The sequence below is a fragment of the Oncorhynchus kisutch genome, linkage group LG14, assembly GCF_002021735.2.
Source record: "Oncorhynchus kisutch isolate 150728-3 linkage group LG14, Okis_V2, whole genome shotgun sequence".
Taxonomy (NCBI): domain Eukaryota; kingdom Metazoa; phylum Chordata; class Actinopteri; order Salmoniformes; family Salmonidae; genus Oncorhynchus; species Oncorhynchus kisutch.
In genome coordinates this window covers 4115323-4134725 of record NC_034187.2, presented here as the reverse complement: position 1 = coordinate 4134725, position 19403 = coordinate 4115323, and the positions used below count along the sequence as shown (strand labels likewise).

The following is a 19403-nucleotide window of genomic DNA, read 5'->3' as shown; positions in this document are numbered from 1 at the left end:
ACTTGAATTTAATTTGTAAAATAGTCCCCATAATTGATTTGGTTGTTAAACTATGTCAGATTTAACCTCCTCAGCTGAATGTCTCAGAGGTCCTGTGAAGAGTTTTTGAATAACTTTTTAACAGAGTAACAACGATGGAGTTGAAACAAAGTCAGAGAGACAGTAAAGATACTGCTTTGAGTCTCTGTGCTCGTACTCGGAGGCATATTTTGGAGCCGGCACCAAACTCACCGTTTTAGGTAAGAAAATGAACAATGAACTGTTGTGGACTCTATCTGACAAATGTACACGAGGGAATAACAAAGACCAAAACATTTTTACATTTGGCAATATAGAAAATATAGTATTTGACTATACGTCTAAATGGTGTTCAAGTAAGAGAGTGTATTTGAATGGATCACAGTAAATGCATTAGTTATGTGCTCCAATCATCATGGTTATAAAGCTGTCTGGCTCCGTGCCCAGACACAGTCTTCCTTCATTATAATACCTATCAGCTAGAGGAGAAGAGGTTCCTTCGCAGTGGAACCAGACACAGTCTTAGGTACTTAGGTCAAAACAATGATCATTTAATCTCTACATAATCTGGAAATGATTTTGTGATGTCATTACATTTCATAGAATAACTAAATCCAACAACCAAAGACAGCAGGTTGGGGGTGTAAAGGCTACAGCTAAACTCTGCTAGTACTGAGTAGTGAGGAGGGGTTATTTCTGTAGCTGTGTATCAGTGTGAGCACCACCCAGGCGTACTTCGGCAATGGCACCAAACTCACAGTTCTGGGTGAGAAAACTGATTCTGTCATCTGTTATCTATGCCGTCATGGGTTTATCTGTTACTGAAAGAAACGTCTTGTTTTTTTAATCCTGTGTGTGAACCAGAGATGGAGAGAAAATATCTTTATGGTTTATAAAACAATGTTCCAATTCCTCAGGCGTTTGGTTTGTAATGAATCTATATTGTGGTGTTGTATCAGTTTGAATGGAAGTGCATAACAGTTCAGAACAGGCAAAGTAACAGATCTGTGTCAGATGTCATCCAGTGTCTGTAATGTAGAGCATGGTATGTCTCTGTGGTACACGGATAAGGCAGAGTTTGGTCCAGGTACCAGGCTCACTGTTCTAGGTAAGGGATTCAGCTTTTCAACTTTCTTTAAAAAATATATTGCAAATACATCATCATTAAATTATTTTTAAATTAAGGGGTTTGTTTGCTTTGCATTCCTGACATAGTTGAGCATGAAAATATTCAGGGGGGGGTGGATATTTAAGCTGTACAAAGAGCTAATGATAAAGTGAATTAGCCCTATGCTCTGTCGACATAGACATGCTTAGAAATACGGTATTACTTCCTTTGCTACAAGCCAAACTACTGCAAATACACCAATGGGTAGCTAGAATCCTCTTGGTTTTCTGTCTGTGAGTATGTGGTGTGCTCTGGTGCTTATGCTGCCTACTTTGGAGAGGGAACTAAGCTAACAGTTCTGGGTAAGAAAACTGTAATACTGGTAGAATACTGTAAGAATACTGTTATAATACTGTAGTAATACTGTTAGAATACTGTAATACTGGTAGAATACTGTAATACTGGTAGAATACTGTAATACTGGTAGAATACTGTAGTAATACTGTTAGAATACTGTAATACTGTTAGAATACTGTTAGAATACTGTAGTAATACTGTAAGAATACTGGTATAATACTGTAGTAATACTGTTACAATACTGTAAGAATACTGTTATAATACTGTTACAATGCTGTAAGAATGTAAGAATAATACTGTAATACTGTTATAACACTGTAATAATAATATAAGAGGAATACTGTAATACTACTGTAATAATAATGATACTATAAGAATACTGTAATACTACTGTAATAATAATGATACTATAAGAATACTGTAATACTACTGTAATAATAATACTGCAACAATAATAATACTTCTATAATACTGTAGTAATAATAATACTGTAAGAATTCTGTAAGAATAATACTGTGATAATACTTCAATAACAATGCCGTAATACTACTGTGATAATAATACGAACACTACTGTAATAATTATACTGTAATAATAATACTGTGATAATACTTCAATAATACTACTGTAATACTAATGTAATAATAATAATACTGTAATAATACTGTAATACAACTGTAATAATACAGCTGTGATAATACTGTAATAATACTACTGTAATAATACTACTGTAATAATACTGTGATAATACTACTGTGATACTGTTATAATACTACTGTATTACTACTGTAATAGTAATACTGTAATACTACTGTAATAATAATACTGTGATGATACTGTGATAATACTGTGATAATACTACTGTAAAACTACTGTAATCATAATACTATAATAATACTGTGATAATACTACCGTGATACAGTTATAATGCTACTGTAATAATAATACTGTAATACTACTGTAATACTACTGTAATAATACTACTGTAATACTATACTAATACTATGATAATACTGTAATTACATTATATATAGGGGTGGTACAGTGCAGTAACAAAGTGGTTCATTCCAAGCTGCTGTCGTACAACCTCTGTATCTATGTGTTTGCCTTGGCATACATTTATTGATTAATGACATTTTGTGATTAATGACATTTATTGATTTATGACATTTTGTGATTAACACATTTTGTGATGAACTGTCTCATTGATTCATTTTGTGATGATCTGTGTTTTAAAGCACTCGGGTTCAGGTATGATGTCGACAGCAAACAGAGCCATTGATTGAGTGTTAAAATACTCCACTGTTTTCTCCATGCAGATCCAAACATCAAAGTCACTGAACCCACAGTGAAAGTCCTAGCACCCTCCGCTAAGGAGTGTGAAGATAGAAACAAGAAGAAGAAGAAGACCCTAGTGTGTGTAGCCACCCGCTTCTACCCCGACCACGTCACGGTCTTCTGGCAAGTCAACAATGTCAACAGAACTGAAGGTGCCGGGACCGACAACAGGGCCTTGTGGGATAAAGATGGTTTATACAGTATCACCAGCAGACTGAGAGTCCCAGCCAATGAATGGCACAAACCAGAGAACAGATTCACCTGCAGTGTCAGCTTTTACAATGGGACTGACAATATATATGTGAATGACACCATTAGTGGAGATCTCCAAGGTAATAAAACAATGAACACTGTCTGTGTTTCTGAGAAGAAAGAGATTTGACTGAACTAGTACACTAGTTTTGAGACTCTAATGCATTCCCCAATGTCTAAGTGGTACCGTAGTGTATAATCTCATCTGAAACTCTCCTTCTTTGTTTCTTTCAGGTCAAACTGGGGGAGAGATAACGACAGGTAAATGTGCCCATTTTATACTACAGTTATTTTACTACATACCTAAATACATGGCATACTGTACTGATGACCTGCATACTGATGACCTGCATACTGTACTGATGACCTGCATACTGATGACCTGCATACTGATGACCTGCATACTGATGACCTGCATACTGTACTGATGACCTGCATACTGTACTGATGACCTGCATACTGATGACCTGCATACTGATGACCTGCATACTGTACTGATGACCTGCATACTGTACTGATGACCTGCATACTGATGACCTGCATACTGTACTGATGACCTGCATACTGTACTGATGACCTGCATACTGATGACCTGCATACTGATGACCTACATACTGTACTGATGACCTGCATACTGTACTGATGACCTGCATACTGTACTGATGACCTGCATACTGATGACCTGCATACTGATGACCTGCATACTGTACTGATGACCTGCATACTGTACTGATGACCTGCATACTGTACTGATGACCTGCATACTGTACTGACCTACATACTGTACTGATGACCTGCATACTGTACTGATGACCTGTATACTGATGACCTGCATACTGATGACCTGCATACTGTACTGATGACCTGCATACTGATGACCTCCATACTGATGACCTGCATACTGTACTGATGACCTGCATACTGTACTGATGACCTGCATACTGTACTGATGACCTGCATACTGATGACCTGCATACTGTACTGATGACCTGCATACTGATGACCTACATACTGTACTGATGACCTGCATACTGTACTGATGACCTGCATACTGTACTGATGACCTGCATACTGATGACCTGCATACTGTACTGATGACCTGCATACTGTACTGATGACCTGCATACTGTACTGATGACCTGCATACTGTACTGATGACCTACATACTGTACTGATGACCTGCATACTGTACTGATGACCTGTATACTGATTACCTGCATACTGTACTGATGACCTGCATACTGATGACCTCCATACTGATGACCTGCATACTGTACTGATGACCTGCATACTGATGACCTGCATACTGTACTGATGACCTACATACTGATAACCTGCATACCTGTACTGATGACCTGCATACTGATGACCTGCATACTGTACTGATGACCTGCATACTGATGACCTGCATACTGTACTGATGACCTGCATACTGTACTGATGACCTGCATACTGTACTGATGACCTACATACTGTACTGATGACCTGCATACTGTACTGATGACCTGTATACTGATGACCTGCATACTGATGACCTGCATACTGTACTGATGACCTGCATACTGTACTGATGACCTGCATACTGATGACCTGCATACTGTACTGATGACCTACATACTGTACTGATGACCTGCATACTGTACTGATGACCTACATACTGATGACCTACATACTGTACTGATGACCTGCATACTGATGACCTACATACTGTACTGATGACCTGCATACTGTACTGATGACCTGCATACTGTACTGATGACCTACATACTGTACTGATGACCTGCATACTGTACTGATGACCTGTATACTGTACTGATGACCTGTATACTGTACTGATGACCTGCATACTGTACTGATGACCTGCATACTGATGACCTGCATACTGTACTGATGACCTGCATACTGTACTGATGACCTGCATACTGTACTGATGACCTGCATAATGATGACCTGCATACTGTACTGATGACCTGCATACTGTACTGATGACCTGTATACTGATGACCTGCATACTGATGACCTGCATACTGTACTGATGACCTGCATACTGTACTGATGACCTGTATACTGATGACCTGCATACTGATGACCTGCATACTGTACTGATGACCTGCATACTGTACTGATGACCTGCATACTGATGACCTACATACTGTACTGATGACCTGCATACTGTCTGATGACCTACATACTGTACTGATGACCTGCATACTGATGACCTACATACTGATGACCTACATACTGATGACCAGCATACTGTTGACCAGCATACTGATGACCTGCATACTGATGACCTGTATACTGATGACCTGTATACTGATGACCTGCATACTGTACTGTTGACCTGCATACTCTACTGATGACCTACATACTGTACTGATGACCTGTATACTGTACTGATGACCTGTATACCGTACTGATGACCTACATACTGTACTGATGACCTGCATACTGTACTGATGACCTACATACTGATGACCTGCATACTGATGACCTGCATACTGTACTGATGACCTGCATACTGATGACCTACATACTGTACTGATGACCTGCATACTGATGACCTGCATACTGTACTGATGACCTGCATACTGTACTGATGACTTGCATACTGATGACCTGCATACTGTACTGATGACCTGCATACTGTCGACCTGCATACTGATGACCTGCATACTGATGACCTGCATACTGTACTGATGACCTGCATACTGATGACCTACATACTGTACTGATGACCTGCATACTGATGACCTGCATACTGATGACCTACATACTGTACTGATGACCTACATACTGATGACCTGCATACTGATGACCTGCATACTGTACTGATGACCTGCATACTGATGACCTACATACTGTACTGATGACCTGCATACTGTACTGATGACCTGCATACTGTACTGATGACCTGCATACTGTACTGATGACCTGCATACTGTACTGATGACCTGCATACTGTACTGATGACCTGCATAATGATGACCTGCATACTGTACTGATGACCTGCATACTGTACTGATGACCTGTATACTGATGACCTGCATACTGATGACCTGCATACTGTACTGATGACCTGCATACTGTACTGATGACCTGTATACTGATGACCTGCATACTGATGACCTGCATACTGTACTGATGACCTGCATACTGTACTGATGACCTGCATACTGATGACCTACATACTGTACTGATGACCTGCATACTGTCTGATGACCTACATACTGTACTGATGACCTGCATACTGATGACCTACATACTGATGACCTACATACTGATGACCAGCATACTGTTGACCAGCATACTGATGACCTGCATACTGATGACCTGTATACTGATGACCTGTATACTGATGACCTGCATACTGTACTGTTGACCTGCATACTCTACTGATGACCTACATACTGTACTGATGACCTGTATACTGTACTGATGACCTGTATACCGTACTGATGACCTACATACTGTACTGATGACCTGCATACTGTACTGATGACCTACATACTGATGACCTGCATACTGATGACCTGCATACTGTACTGATGACCTGCATACTGATGACCTACATACTGTACTGATGACCTGCATACTGATGACCTGCATACTGTACTGATGACCTGCATACTGTACTGATGACTTGCATACTGATGACCTGCATACTGTACTGATGACCTGCATACTGTCGACCTGCATACTGATGACCTGCATACTGATGACCTGCATACTGTACTGATGACCTGCATACTGATGACCTACATACTGTACTGATGACCTGCATACTGATGACCTGCATACTGATGACCTACATACTGTACTGATGACCTACATACTGATGACCTGCATACTGATGACCTGCATACTGTACTGATGACCTGCATACTGATGACCTACATACTGTACTGATGACCTGCATACTGTACTGATGACCTGCATACTGTACTGATGACCTGCATACTGATGACCTGCATACTGTACTGATGACCTGCATACTGATGACCTGCATACTTATGACCTGCATACTGATGACCTGCATACTGATGACCTGCATACTGATGACCTGTATACTGATGACCTGTATACTGATGACCTGCATACTGATGACCTGCATACTGATGACCTGCATACTGATGGCCTGTATACTGATGACCTGCATACTGTACTGATGACCTGTATACTGTACTGATGACCTACATACTGTACTGATGACCTGCGTACTGTACTGATGACCTGCATACTGATGACCTACATACTGTACTGATGACCTGCATACTGATGACCTACATACTGTACTGATGACCTGCATACTGATGACCTGCATACTGTACTGATGACCTGCATACTGTACTGATGACCTGCATACTGATGACCTGCATACTGTACTGATGACCTGCATACTGATGACCTGCATACTGATGACCTGTATACTGATGACCTGTATACTGATGACCTGCATACTGATGACCTGCATACTGATGACCTGCATACTGATGGCCTGTATACTGATGACCTGCATACTGTACTGATGACCTGTTTACTGTACTGATGACCTACATACTGTACTGATGACCTGCATACTGATGACCTGCATACTGTACTGATGACCTGCATACTGATGACCTGCATACTGATGACCTGCATACTGTACTTATGACCTGCATACTGATGACCTGCGTACTGTACTGATGACCTGCATACTGATGACCTGCATACTGATGACCTGCATACTGTACTGATGACCTGTATACTGATGACCAACATAATGTACTGATGACCTGCATACTGATGACCAACATAATGTACTGATGACCTGCATACTGTACTGATGACCTGCATACTGATGACCAACATAATGTACTGATGACCTGCATACTGATGACCTGCATACTGATGACCTGCATACTGATGACATGCAAACTGATGACATGCATACTGTACTGATGACCTGTATACTGTACTGATGACCAACATACTGATGACCTACATACTGATGACCAACATAATGTACTGATGACCTGCATACTTATGACCTGCATACTGATGACCTGCATACTGATGACCTGCATACTGATGACCTGCATACTGTACTGATGACCTGCATACTGATGACCTGCATACTGTACTGATGACCTGCATACTGATGACCTGCATACTGATGACCTGCATACTGATGACCTGTATACTGATGACCTGTATACTGATGACCTGCATACTGATGACCTGCATACTGATGACCTGCATACTGATGGCCTGTATACTGATGACCTGCATACTGTACTGATGACCTGTATACTGTACTGATGACCTACATACTGATGACCTGCATACTGTACTGATGACCTGCATACTGATGACCTGCGTACTGTACTGATGACCTGCATACTGATGACCTGCATACTGATGACCTGCATACTGTACTGATGACCTGTATACTGATGACCAACATAATGTACTGATGACCTGCATACTGATGACCAACATAATGTACTGATGACCTGCATACTGTACTGATGACATGCATACTGATGACCAACATAATGTACTGATGACCTGCATACTGATGACGTGCATACTGATGACATGCATACTGTACTGATGACCTGTATACTGTACTGATGACCAACATACTGATGACCTACATACTGATGACCAACATAATGTACTGATGACCTGCATACTTATGACCTGCATACTGATGACCTGCATACTGATGACCTGCATACTGTACTGATGACCTGTATACTGTACTGATGACCAACATACTGATGACCTGCATACTGATGAACAACATACTGATGACCAGCATACTGTACTGATGACACTGGCCTAGATCATTGGTTGGATCCCCAGGGCCAATAAACACTAACCTAGATCATTGGTTGGATCCCCAGGGCCAAGAAACACTAACCTAGATCATTGGTTATATCCCCAGGGCCAAGAAACACTAACCTAGATCATTAGTTGGATCCCCAGGACCAAGAAACACTAACCTAGATCATTGGTTGGATCCCCAGGGCCAAGAAACACTAACCTAGATCATTGGTTATATCCCCAGGGCCAAGAAACACTAACCTAGATCATTAGTTGGATCCCCAGGACCAAGAAACACTAAACTAGATCATTGGTTGGATCCCCAGGACCAAGAAACACTAACCTAGATCATTGGTTGGATCCCCAGGACCAAGAAACACTAACCTAGATCATTGGTTATATCCCCAGGGCCAAGAAACACTAACCTAGATCATTAGTTGGATCCCCAGGACCAAGAAACACTAACCTAGATCATTGGTTGGATCCCCAGGGCCAAGAAACACTAACCTAGATCATTGGTTATATCCCCAGGGCCAAGAAACACTAACCTAGATCATTAGTTGGATCCCCAGGACCAAGAAACACTAAACTAGATCATTGGTTGGATCCCCAGGACCAAGAAACACTAACCTAGATCATTGGTTGGATCCCCAGGACCAAGAAACACTAACCTAGATCATTGGTTGGATCCCCAGGACCAAGAAACATTAACCTAGATCATTGGTTATATCCCCAGGGCCAAGAAACACTAACCTAGATCATTAGTTGGATCCCCAGGACCAAGAAACACTAACCTAGATCATTGGTTGGATCCCCAGGACCAAGAAACACTAACCTAGATCATTGGTTGGATCCCCAGGACCCAGAAACACTAACATAGATCATTGGTTGGATCCCCAGGGCCAAGAAACACTAACCTAGATCATTGGTTGGATCCCCAGGACCCAGAAACACTAACATAGATCATTGGTTGGATCCCCAGGGCCAAGAAACACTAACCTAGATCATTAGTTGGATCCCCAGGGCCAAGAAACACTGGCCTAGATCATTAGTTGGATCCCCAGGGCCAAGAAACACTGGCCTAGATCATTGGCTGTGCTGTATTTTTCTCAATGGATGATCTGCTAACAATATAATCTGATACCACCTTAATCAAGGTCATTTGAATGTATTATTGCCCTTGCAGATTACTATGTGAAGAGCACCCAGACTGCCAAGCTGGCCTACAGCATCTTCATCGCTAAGAGTACCTTCTACGGCCTGGTCGTCATGGTTATGATTTGGAAGTTCCAGGTGAGTTCCCTGCAAATATGATAAAGGTTCACCACACAGTCATCTCTCTCCTCTTCTATCTCTGCCTTGTGCTAAAGGAGTCCCAGATCCGTTTTGTACGGTCTTGCCAACTCCTATGGTCAGGTTGACAGTGACCACACAAACAGATCCCACTGGGCACACCATGTCATTTCAACGTGGATAATTGGGAAATATTTGGTTTCGACGTTGATCAATGAGATTACAATTTATATTCACCCAATCAAAAAGACAGCCAAAAGTTAGTTGAATTTCCAGTGTGTTTTCCCCGTTTTTTCAACCATCTAAAAGCACAACACAGTTCAAATGGGGATCCACTGTCAGATATTGAATCCTTTATAGAACAGATGAATGTGTTGTCACTGGGCGTCATCTAATAGCACAACCACATGAGCTGGATTGCAGTTGAGAGTTACATAAGCGGAGATCTCTCAACAATCCATCCCACGATAAGCACAGAGGTCATAATCAGTGAAAAATAGCATAGCTAAGCGTGACTGGGTTAAAACCTGGGATGGAAGACAGATGAACTCTCCAGTAGGAGGGGCTGCCCAGTATAATGTTTTTGTTTCTGATAGTGACCCTGACCTTGAATATCTGATATTGTTTTAAATCGATCAAAATTCAACATATTTTGTCTATGTTGAAATTAGTTTACCATAATGACACAATCCTGTGATTTAAATTTCACCCCCCCCCCCCCCAAAAAAAAACAGTTTACGTCGATTACTTAAAAAATATATATATATTATACGTAGATTCCACGTCACAATACGTTGACAAATAGCGTTGAAACAACGTTGAAACAACGTTTATTCAATCAGTTTGAGCCCAGTGGGATGTCAGATGACAGGCAGGCAGGACAGAACAAATAGATCTGGGACCAGGCTAGTTAACGACCATAGGAGTTGACAAGACAACACAAATAGATCTGGGACCAGGCTAGTTAACGACCATAGGAGTTGACAAGACTACAAAAATAGATCTGGGATCAGGCTAGTTAACGACCATAGGAGTTGACAAGACAACACAAACAGATCTGGGACCAGGCTAGGTAATGACCATAGGAGTAGCCAGGACAACACAAAAAGATCTGGGACCAGGCTAGGTAATGACCATAGGAGTTGACAAGACAACACAAACAGATCTGGGACCAGGCTAGGTAATGACCATAGGAGTTGACAAGATAACACAAACAGATCTGGGACCAGGCTAGGTAATGACCATAGGAGTTGACAAGACAACACAAACAGATCTGGGACCAGGCTAGGTAATGACCATAGGAGTAGCCAGGACAACACAAAAAGATCTGGGACCAGGCTAGGTAATGACCATAGGAGTTGACAAGACAACACAAACAGATCTGGGACCAGGCTAGTTAATGACCATAGGAGTTGACAAGACAACACAAACAGATCTGGGACCAGGCTAGTTAATGACCATAGGAGTTGACAAGACAACACAAACAGATCTGGGACCAGGCTAGGTAATGACCATAGGAGTTGACAAGACAACACAAACAGATCTGGGACCAGGCTAGTTAATGACCATAGGAGTTGACAAGACAACACAAACAGATCTGGGACCAGGCTAGGTAATGACCATAGGAGTTGACAAGACAACACAAACAGATCTGGGACCAGGCTAGTTAATGACCATAGGAGTTGACAAGAGAACACAAACAGATCTGGGACCAGGCTAGTTAATGACCATAGGAGTTGACAAGACAACACAAACAGATCTGGGACCAGGCTAGGTAATGACCATAGGAGTTGACAAGACAACACAAACAGATCTGGGACCAGGCTAGTTAATGACCATAGGAGTTGACAAGACAACACAAACAGATCTGGGACCAGGCTACCATACTGTCTTTATCCCCATACAGACACCATACTGTCTTTATCCTGTATCTCTGTATCTCTTTATCCTGTATCCTGTATCTCTGTGTTCCCCATACAGACACCATACTGTCTTTATCCCCATACAGACACCATACTGTCTTTATCCCCATACAGACACCATACTGTCTTTATCCCCATACAGACACCATACTGTCTTTATCCCCATACAGGCACCATACTGTCTTTATCCCCATACAGACACCATACTGTCTTTATCCCCATACAGACACCATACTGTCTTTATCCCCATACAGACACCATACTGTCTTTATCCCCATACAGACACCATACTGTCTTTATCCCCATACAGGCAACATACTGTCTTTATCCTGTATCTCTGTGTTCCCCATACAGACACCATACTGTCTTTATCCTGTATCTCTGTGTTCCCCATACAGACACCATACTGTCTTTATCCTGTATCTCTGTGTCCCCATACAGACACCATACTGTCTTTATCCTGTATCTCTGTGTTCCCCATACAGACACCATACTGTCTTTATCCTGTATCTCTGTGTTCCCCATACAGACACCATACTGTCTTTATCCTGTATCTCTGTGTTCCCCATACAGACACCATACTGTCTTTATCCTGTATCTCTGTGTTCCCCATACAGACACCATACTGTCTTTATCCTGTATCTCTGTGTTCCCATACAGACACCATACTGTCTTTATCCCCATACAGACACCATACTGTCTTTATCCCCATACAGACACCATACTGTCTTTATCCTGTATCTCTGTGTTCCCATACAGACACCATACTGTCTTTATCCTGTATCTCTGTGTTCCCATACAGACACCATACTGTCTTTATCCTGTATCTCTGTGTTCCCATACAGACACCATACTGTCTTTATCCTGTATCTCTGTGTTCCCCATACAGACACCATACTGTCTTTATCCTGTATCTCTGTGTTCCCCATACAGACACCATACTGTCTTTATCCTGTATCTCTGTGTTCCCCATACAGACACCATACTGTCTTTATCCTGTATCTCTGTGTTCCCATACAGGCACCATACCGTCTTTATCCCCATACAGGCACCATACTGTCTTTATCCTGTATCTCTGTGTTCCCCATACAGACACCATACTGTCTTTATCCTGTATCTCTGTGTTCCCATACAGACACCATACTGTCTTTATCCTGTATCTCTGTGTTCCCATACAGACACCATACTGTCTTTATCCCCATACAGGCACCATACTGTCTTTATCCTGTATCTCTGTGTTCCCCATACAGACACCATACTGTCTTTATCCTGTATCTCTGTGTTCCCCATACAGACACCATACTGTCTTTATCCTGTATCTCTGTGTTCCCCATACAGACACCATACTGTCTTTATCCTGTAGCTCTGTGTTCCCATACAGGCACCATACTGTCTTTATCCTGTATCTCTGTGTTCCCCATACAGACACCATACTGTCTTTATCCTGTAGCTCTGTGTTCCCATACAGGCACCATACTGTCTTTATCCTGTATCTCTGTGTTCCCCATACAGACACCATACTGTCTTTATCCTGTATCTCTGTGTTCCCCATACAGACACCATACTGTCTTTATCCTGTAGCTCTGTGTTCCCATACAGGCACCATACTGTCTTTATCCTGTATCTCTGTGTTCCCCATACAGACACCATACTGTCTTTATCCTGTATCTCTGTGTTCCCCATACAGACACCATACTGTCTTTATCCTGTAGCTCTGTGTTCCCATACAGGCACCATACTGTCTTTATCCTGTATCTCTGTGTTCCCCATACAGACACCATACTGTCTTTATCCTGTAGCTCTGTGTTCCCATACAGGCACCATACTGTCTTTATCCTGTATCTCTGTGTTCCCCATACAGACACCATACTGTCTTTATCCTGTATCTCTGTGTCCCCATACAGACACCATACTGTCTTTATCCTGTATCTCTGTGTCCCCATACAGACACCATACTGTCTTTATCCTGTAGCTCTGTGTTCCCATACAGGCACCATACTGTCTTTATCCCCATACAGGCACCATACTGTCTTTATCCCCATACAGGCACCATACTGTCTTTATCCCCATACAGGCACCATACTGTCTTTATCCCCATACAGGCACCATACTGTCTTTATCCCCATACAGGCACCATACTGTCTTTATCCTGTATCTCTGTGTTCCCATACAGACACCATACTGTCTTTATCCCCATACAGGCACCATACTGTCTTTATCCTGTATCTCTGTGTTCCCCATACAGACACCATACTGTCTTTATCCTGTATCTCTGTGTTCCCCATACAGACACCATACTGTCTTTATCCTGTATCTCTGTGTTCCCCATACAGGCACCATACTGTCTTTATCCTGTATCTCTGTGTTCCCCATACAGACACCATACTGTCTTTATCCTGTATCTCTGTGTTCCCCATACAGACACCATACTGTCTTTATCCTGTAGCTCTGTGTTCCCATACAGGCACCATACTGTCTTTATCCTGTATCTCTGTGTTCCCCATACAGACACCATACTGTCTTTATCCTGTAGCTCTGTGTTCCCATACAGGCACCATACTGTCTTTATCCTGTATCTCTGTGTTCCCCATACAGACACCATACTGTCTTTATCCTGTATCTCTGTGTCCCCATACAGACACCATACTGTCTTTATCCTGTATCTCTGTGTCCCCATACAGACACCATACTGTCTTTATCCTGTAGCTCTGTGTTCCCATACAGGCACCATACTGTCTTTATCCCCATACAGGCACCATACTGTCTTTATCCCCATACAGGCACCATACTGTCTTTATCCCCATACAGGCACCATACTGTCTTTATCCCCATACAGGCACCATACTGTCTTTATCCCCATACAGGCACCATACTGTCTTTATTCCCATACAGGCACCATACTGTCTTTATCCCCATACAGGCACCATACTGTCTTTATCCCCATACAGGCACCATACTGTCTTTATCCCCATACAGGCACCATACTGTCTTTATCCCCATACAGGCACCATACTGTCTTTATCCTGTATCTCTGTGTCCCCATACAGACACCATACTGTCTTTATCCTGTAGCTCTGTGTTCCCATACAGGCACCATACTGTCTTTATCCCCATACAGGCACCATACTGTCTTTATCCCCATACAGGCACCATACTGTCTTTATCCCCATACAGGCACCATACTGTCTTTATCCCCATACAGGCACCATACTGTCTTTATCCTGTATCTCTGTGTTCCCATACAGACACCATACTGTCTTTATCCCCATACAGGCACCATACTGTCTTTATCCTGTATCTCTGTGTTCCCCATACAGACACCATACTGTCTTTATCCTGTATCTCTGTGTTCCCCATACAGACACCATACTGTCTTTATCCTGTATCTCTGTGTTCCCCATACAGGCACCATACTGTCTTTATCCTGTATCTCTGTGTTCCCCATACAGACACCATACTGTCTTTATCCTGTATCTCTGTGTTCCCCATACAGACACCATACTGTCTTTATCCTGTAGCTCTGTGTTCCCATACAGGCACCATACTGTCTTTATCCTGTATCTCTGTGTTCCCCATACAGACACCATACTGTCTTTATCCTGTAGCTCTGTGTTCCCATACAGGCACCATACTGTCTTTATCCTGTATCTCTGTGTTCCCCATACAGACACCATACTGTCTTTATCCTGTATCTCTGTGTCCCCATACAGACACCATACTGTCTTTATCCTGTATCTCTGTGTCCCCATACAGACACCATACTGTCTTTATCCTGTAGCTCTGTGTTCCCATACAGGCACCATACTGTCTTTATCCCCATACAGGCACCATACTGTCTTTATCCCCATACAGGCACCATACTGTCTTTATCCCCATACAGGCACCATACTGTCTTTATCCCCATACAGGCACCATACTGTCTTTATCCCCATACAGGCACCATACTGTCTTTATTCCCATACAGGCACCATACTGTCTTTATCCCCATACAGGCACCATACTGTCTTTATCCCCATACAGGCACCATACTGTCTTTATCCCCATACAGGCACCATACTGTCTTTATCCCCATACAGGCACCATACTGTCTTTATCCTGTATCTCTGTGTCCCCATACAGACACCATACTGTCTTTATCCTGTAGCTCTGTGTTCCCATACAGACACCATACTGTCTTTAATCTCTGTGTCTGTGTTTCACATGCAGGGCTCCTCAGAGAAACAGATTTAACGGAATACAAGCGGCCCAAGGAGGATGTCCTGCATGGGTGTTGATTCTTCCATGTGATCAAGAACGGACTGGCAAATGGGCAATTCTGGCAAATGCCAGATGGACCGATTCATCTTTAGCCCAGTGGGCCTGTCTAAATAGTATCATTTTTTTAGCAAAATAATAATAATTTGTCTAGTAAAGAGGGTCTTAAAGAAAAACATGGGCAGGTGTGTTAGAAATGCCTGGGCCGGTTTCTGGTCCCAGTTTGCCCCTGCATGTAATTGTATTGTCCATTGTGCTTATTGTTGCCAGTATCTTTTTATTGCCCTGTCTATGTGAAGATGTGCTTTTTAGAATCTCCTATGAACATGAACTTGCAATTTAAATGTATATTTGAATCAATTCAGCCAAACCAATCTTTCCATTAACTTACAAAATCAATGACTGTTTGTTTTTCCAGTAATTACAGTAGAGTATGTATCGATACACTTTGCTTTCCAATTTCTAAATGTTAGTTTGTGAATAATAAACTGTATATAATTAGGGACAGATCAAAATGTACCTCTCCACAGTTAAATATTTTCAGGACCCTCCCCCTCATAGAATTAACTCAATATAATGTTTACGACCACAATAACAAGAACTGTAGCGACCCTGTTTTTATCAACGTGGATATTGACTTTGCCACTTCAGTCTGCTTTTCTGGCACAGTTGATGCCACGCAGGGCTTTGGGCCAGAAGGTTGAAGGTTCACCGACCACCACAGACAAGCTCCCTCTCCCTGCCTGTTTCATCACATTACGATCAGAGTCGGAGGCAGACCATGATCAGCTAGGGGGAAATCAGATTTTCAACATTTTGATGCCATATTTATATAAAATATATTCAACGAATCTTCCACCGACAGGTTTAATAACCAATGAACAAAGCAAACCACCTTCTGGCACTTCAATATCACGGTTTGTGTTGTGAACAAACAGAACATACACCCCTCCCTACCTTGTAGACTTACCCAGTATTGAAGGCTTGGCTTGACAATCTCCTAGTGTCATTAAACTTTATAGTGTTTTGGAACAATGTCTCTTTTCATTCATCATTTGGCCACTGCACAGTTTGGATTGATTGATTTTATTTGTCTGTAAAATACATATATAAGTGACTGGGATTGCACAATAAAGTCTGGGACTTATTTCCATTGTGGTCCATATTTATTTTAACATAAATACATATACAATTACATACATAGAGACAGAAACATTCTCAACCTCCAGATGAGTATGAGGGGAAATACAATTCTGACCAGCTTGTTTGGCCGGTAGCTTGTTCTCTAGATGTTTGGGGCTGCTGGGGGGAACCATGATGTTCAGCATAATCAGACACTATACTAGATGTTTGGGGCTGCTGGGGGACCATGATGTGCAGCATAATCAGACACTAGACTAGATGTTTGGGGCTGCTGGGGGACCATGATGTGCAGCATAATCAGACACTAGACTAGATGTTTGGGGGACCATGATGTGCAGCATAATCAGACACTAGACTAGATGTTTGGGGCTGCTGGGGGACCATGATGTGCAGCATAATCAGACACTAGACTAGATGTTTGGGGCTGCTGGGGGGAACCATGATGTGCAGCATAATCAGACACTAGACTAGTTGTTTGGGGCTGCTGGGGAACCATGATGTGCAGCATAATCAGACACTAGACTAGATGTTTGGGGCTGCTGGGGGGAACCATGATGTGCAGCATAATCAGACACTAGACTAGAAGTTTGGGGCTGCTGGGGGGAACCATGATGTGCAGCATAATCAGACACTAGACTAGATGTTTGGGGCTGCTGGGGGGAACCATGATGTGCAGCATAATCAGACGCTGCTGGGGAACCATGATGTGCAGCATAATCAGACACTAGACTAGATGTTTGGGGCTGCTGGGGAACCATGATGTGCAGCATTATCAGACACTAGACTAGATATTTGGGGCTGCTGGGGAACCATGATGTGCAGCATAATCAGACACTAGACTAGATGTTTGGGGCTGCTGGGGGACCATGATGTGCAGCATAATCAGACACTAGACTAGATGTTTGGGGCTGCTGGGGGGAACCATGATGTGCAGCATAATCAGACACTAGACTAGATGTTTGGGGCTGCTGGGGGGAACCATGATGTGCAGCATAATCAGACACTAGACTAGTTGTTTGGGGCTGCTGGGGAACCATGATGTGCAGCATAATCAGACACTAGACTATATGTTTGGGGCTGCTGGGGGGAACCATGATGTGCAGCATAATCAGACACTAGACTAGATGTTTGGGGCTGCTGGGGGGAACCATGATGTGCAGCATAATCAGACACTAGACTAGATGTTTGGGGCTGCTGGGGGGAACCATGATGTGCAGCATAATCAGACGCTGCTGGGGAACCATGATGTGCAGCATAATCAGACACTAGACTAGATGTTTGGGGCTGCTGGTGAACCATGATGTGCAGCACAATCAGACACTAGACTAGATGTTTGGGGCTGCTGGTGAACCATGATGTGCAGCATAATCAGACACTAGACTAGATGTTTGGGGCTGCTGGGGGGAACCATGATGTGTTTGAGTCTTTATGGTGTGTGTACCTTCTAGGTTTTCATCCAATTGGTCGACAGATTTTCATGAGAATATTCAACAATCTTCATAAAAACAATATGCCATTTCAGAGTAAAGTTTGGATTATTGGGTTCTGTATCTGTTATTCAATGTGTTTCTATGGGCTAATAGGAGTAAGGACTATCTGTTATTCAATGTGTTTCTATGGGCTAATAGGAGTAAGGACTATCTGTTATTCAATGTGTTTCTATTGGCTAATAGGAGTAAGGACTATCTGTTATTCAATGTGTTTCTATGGGCTAATAGGAGTAAGGACTATCTGTTATTCTATTGGCTATCTGTTATTCAATGTGTTTCTATTGGCTCATTTATTTTATCTGTTATTTTACCAGGTAAGTTGACTGAGAACACGTTCTCATTTGCAGCAACGACCTGGGGAATAGTTACAGGGGAGAGGAGGGGGGGTGAATGAGACAATTGTAAACTGGGGAT

At 42.3% G+C, this 19403-nt stretch overlaps 1 gene segment (V, D, J or C); it reads left to right on the top strand.

Moving 5' to 3' along the window:
* The first annotated feature begins 363 nt into the window (after positions 1-363).
* Positions 364-17507, top strand: LOC116353305 (M1-specific T cell receptor beta chain-like). The segment is given in 6 exon segments: positions 364-374; positions 732-784; positions 2803-3153; positions 3308-3334; positions 10074-10180; positions 16309-17507. Coding segments are annotated over 6 exon segments (573 nt in total).
* Positions 17508-19403: the final 1896 nt, after the last annotated feature.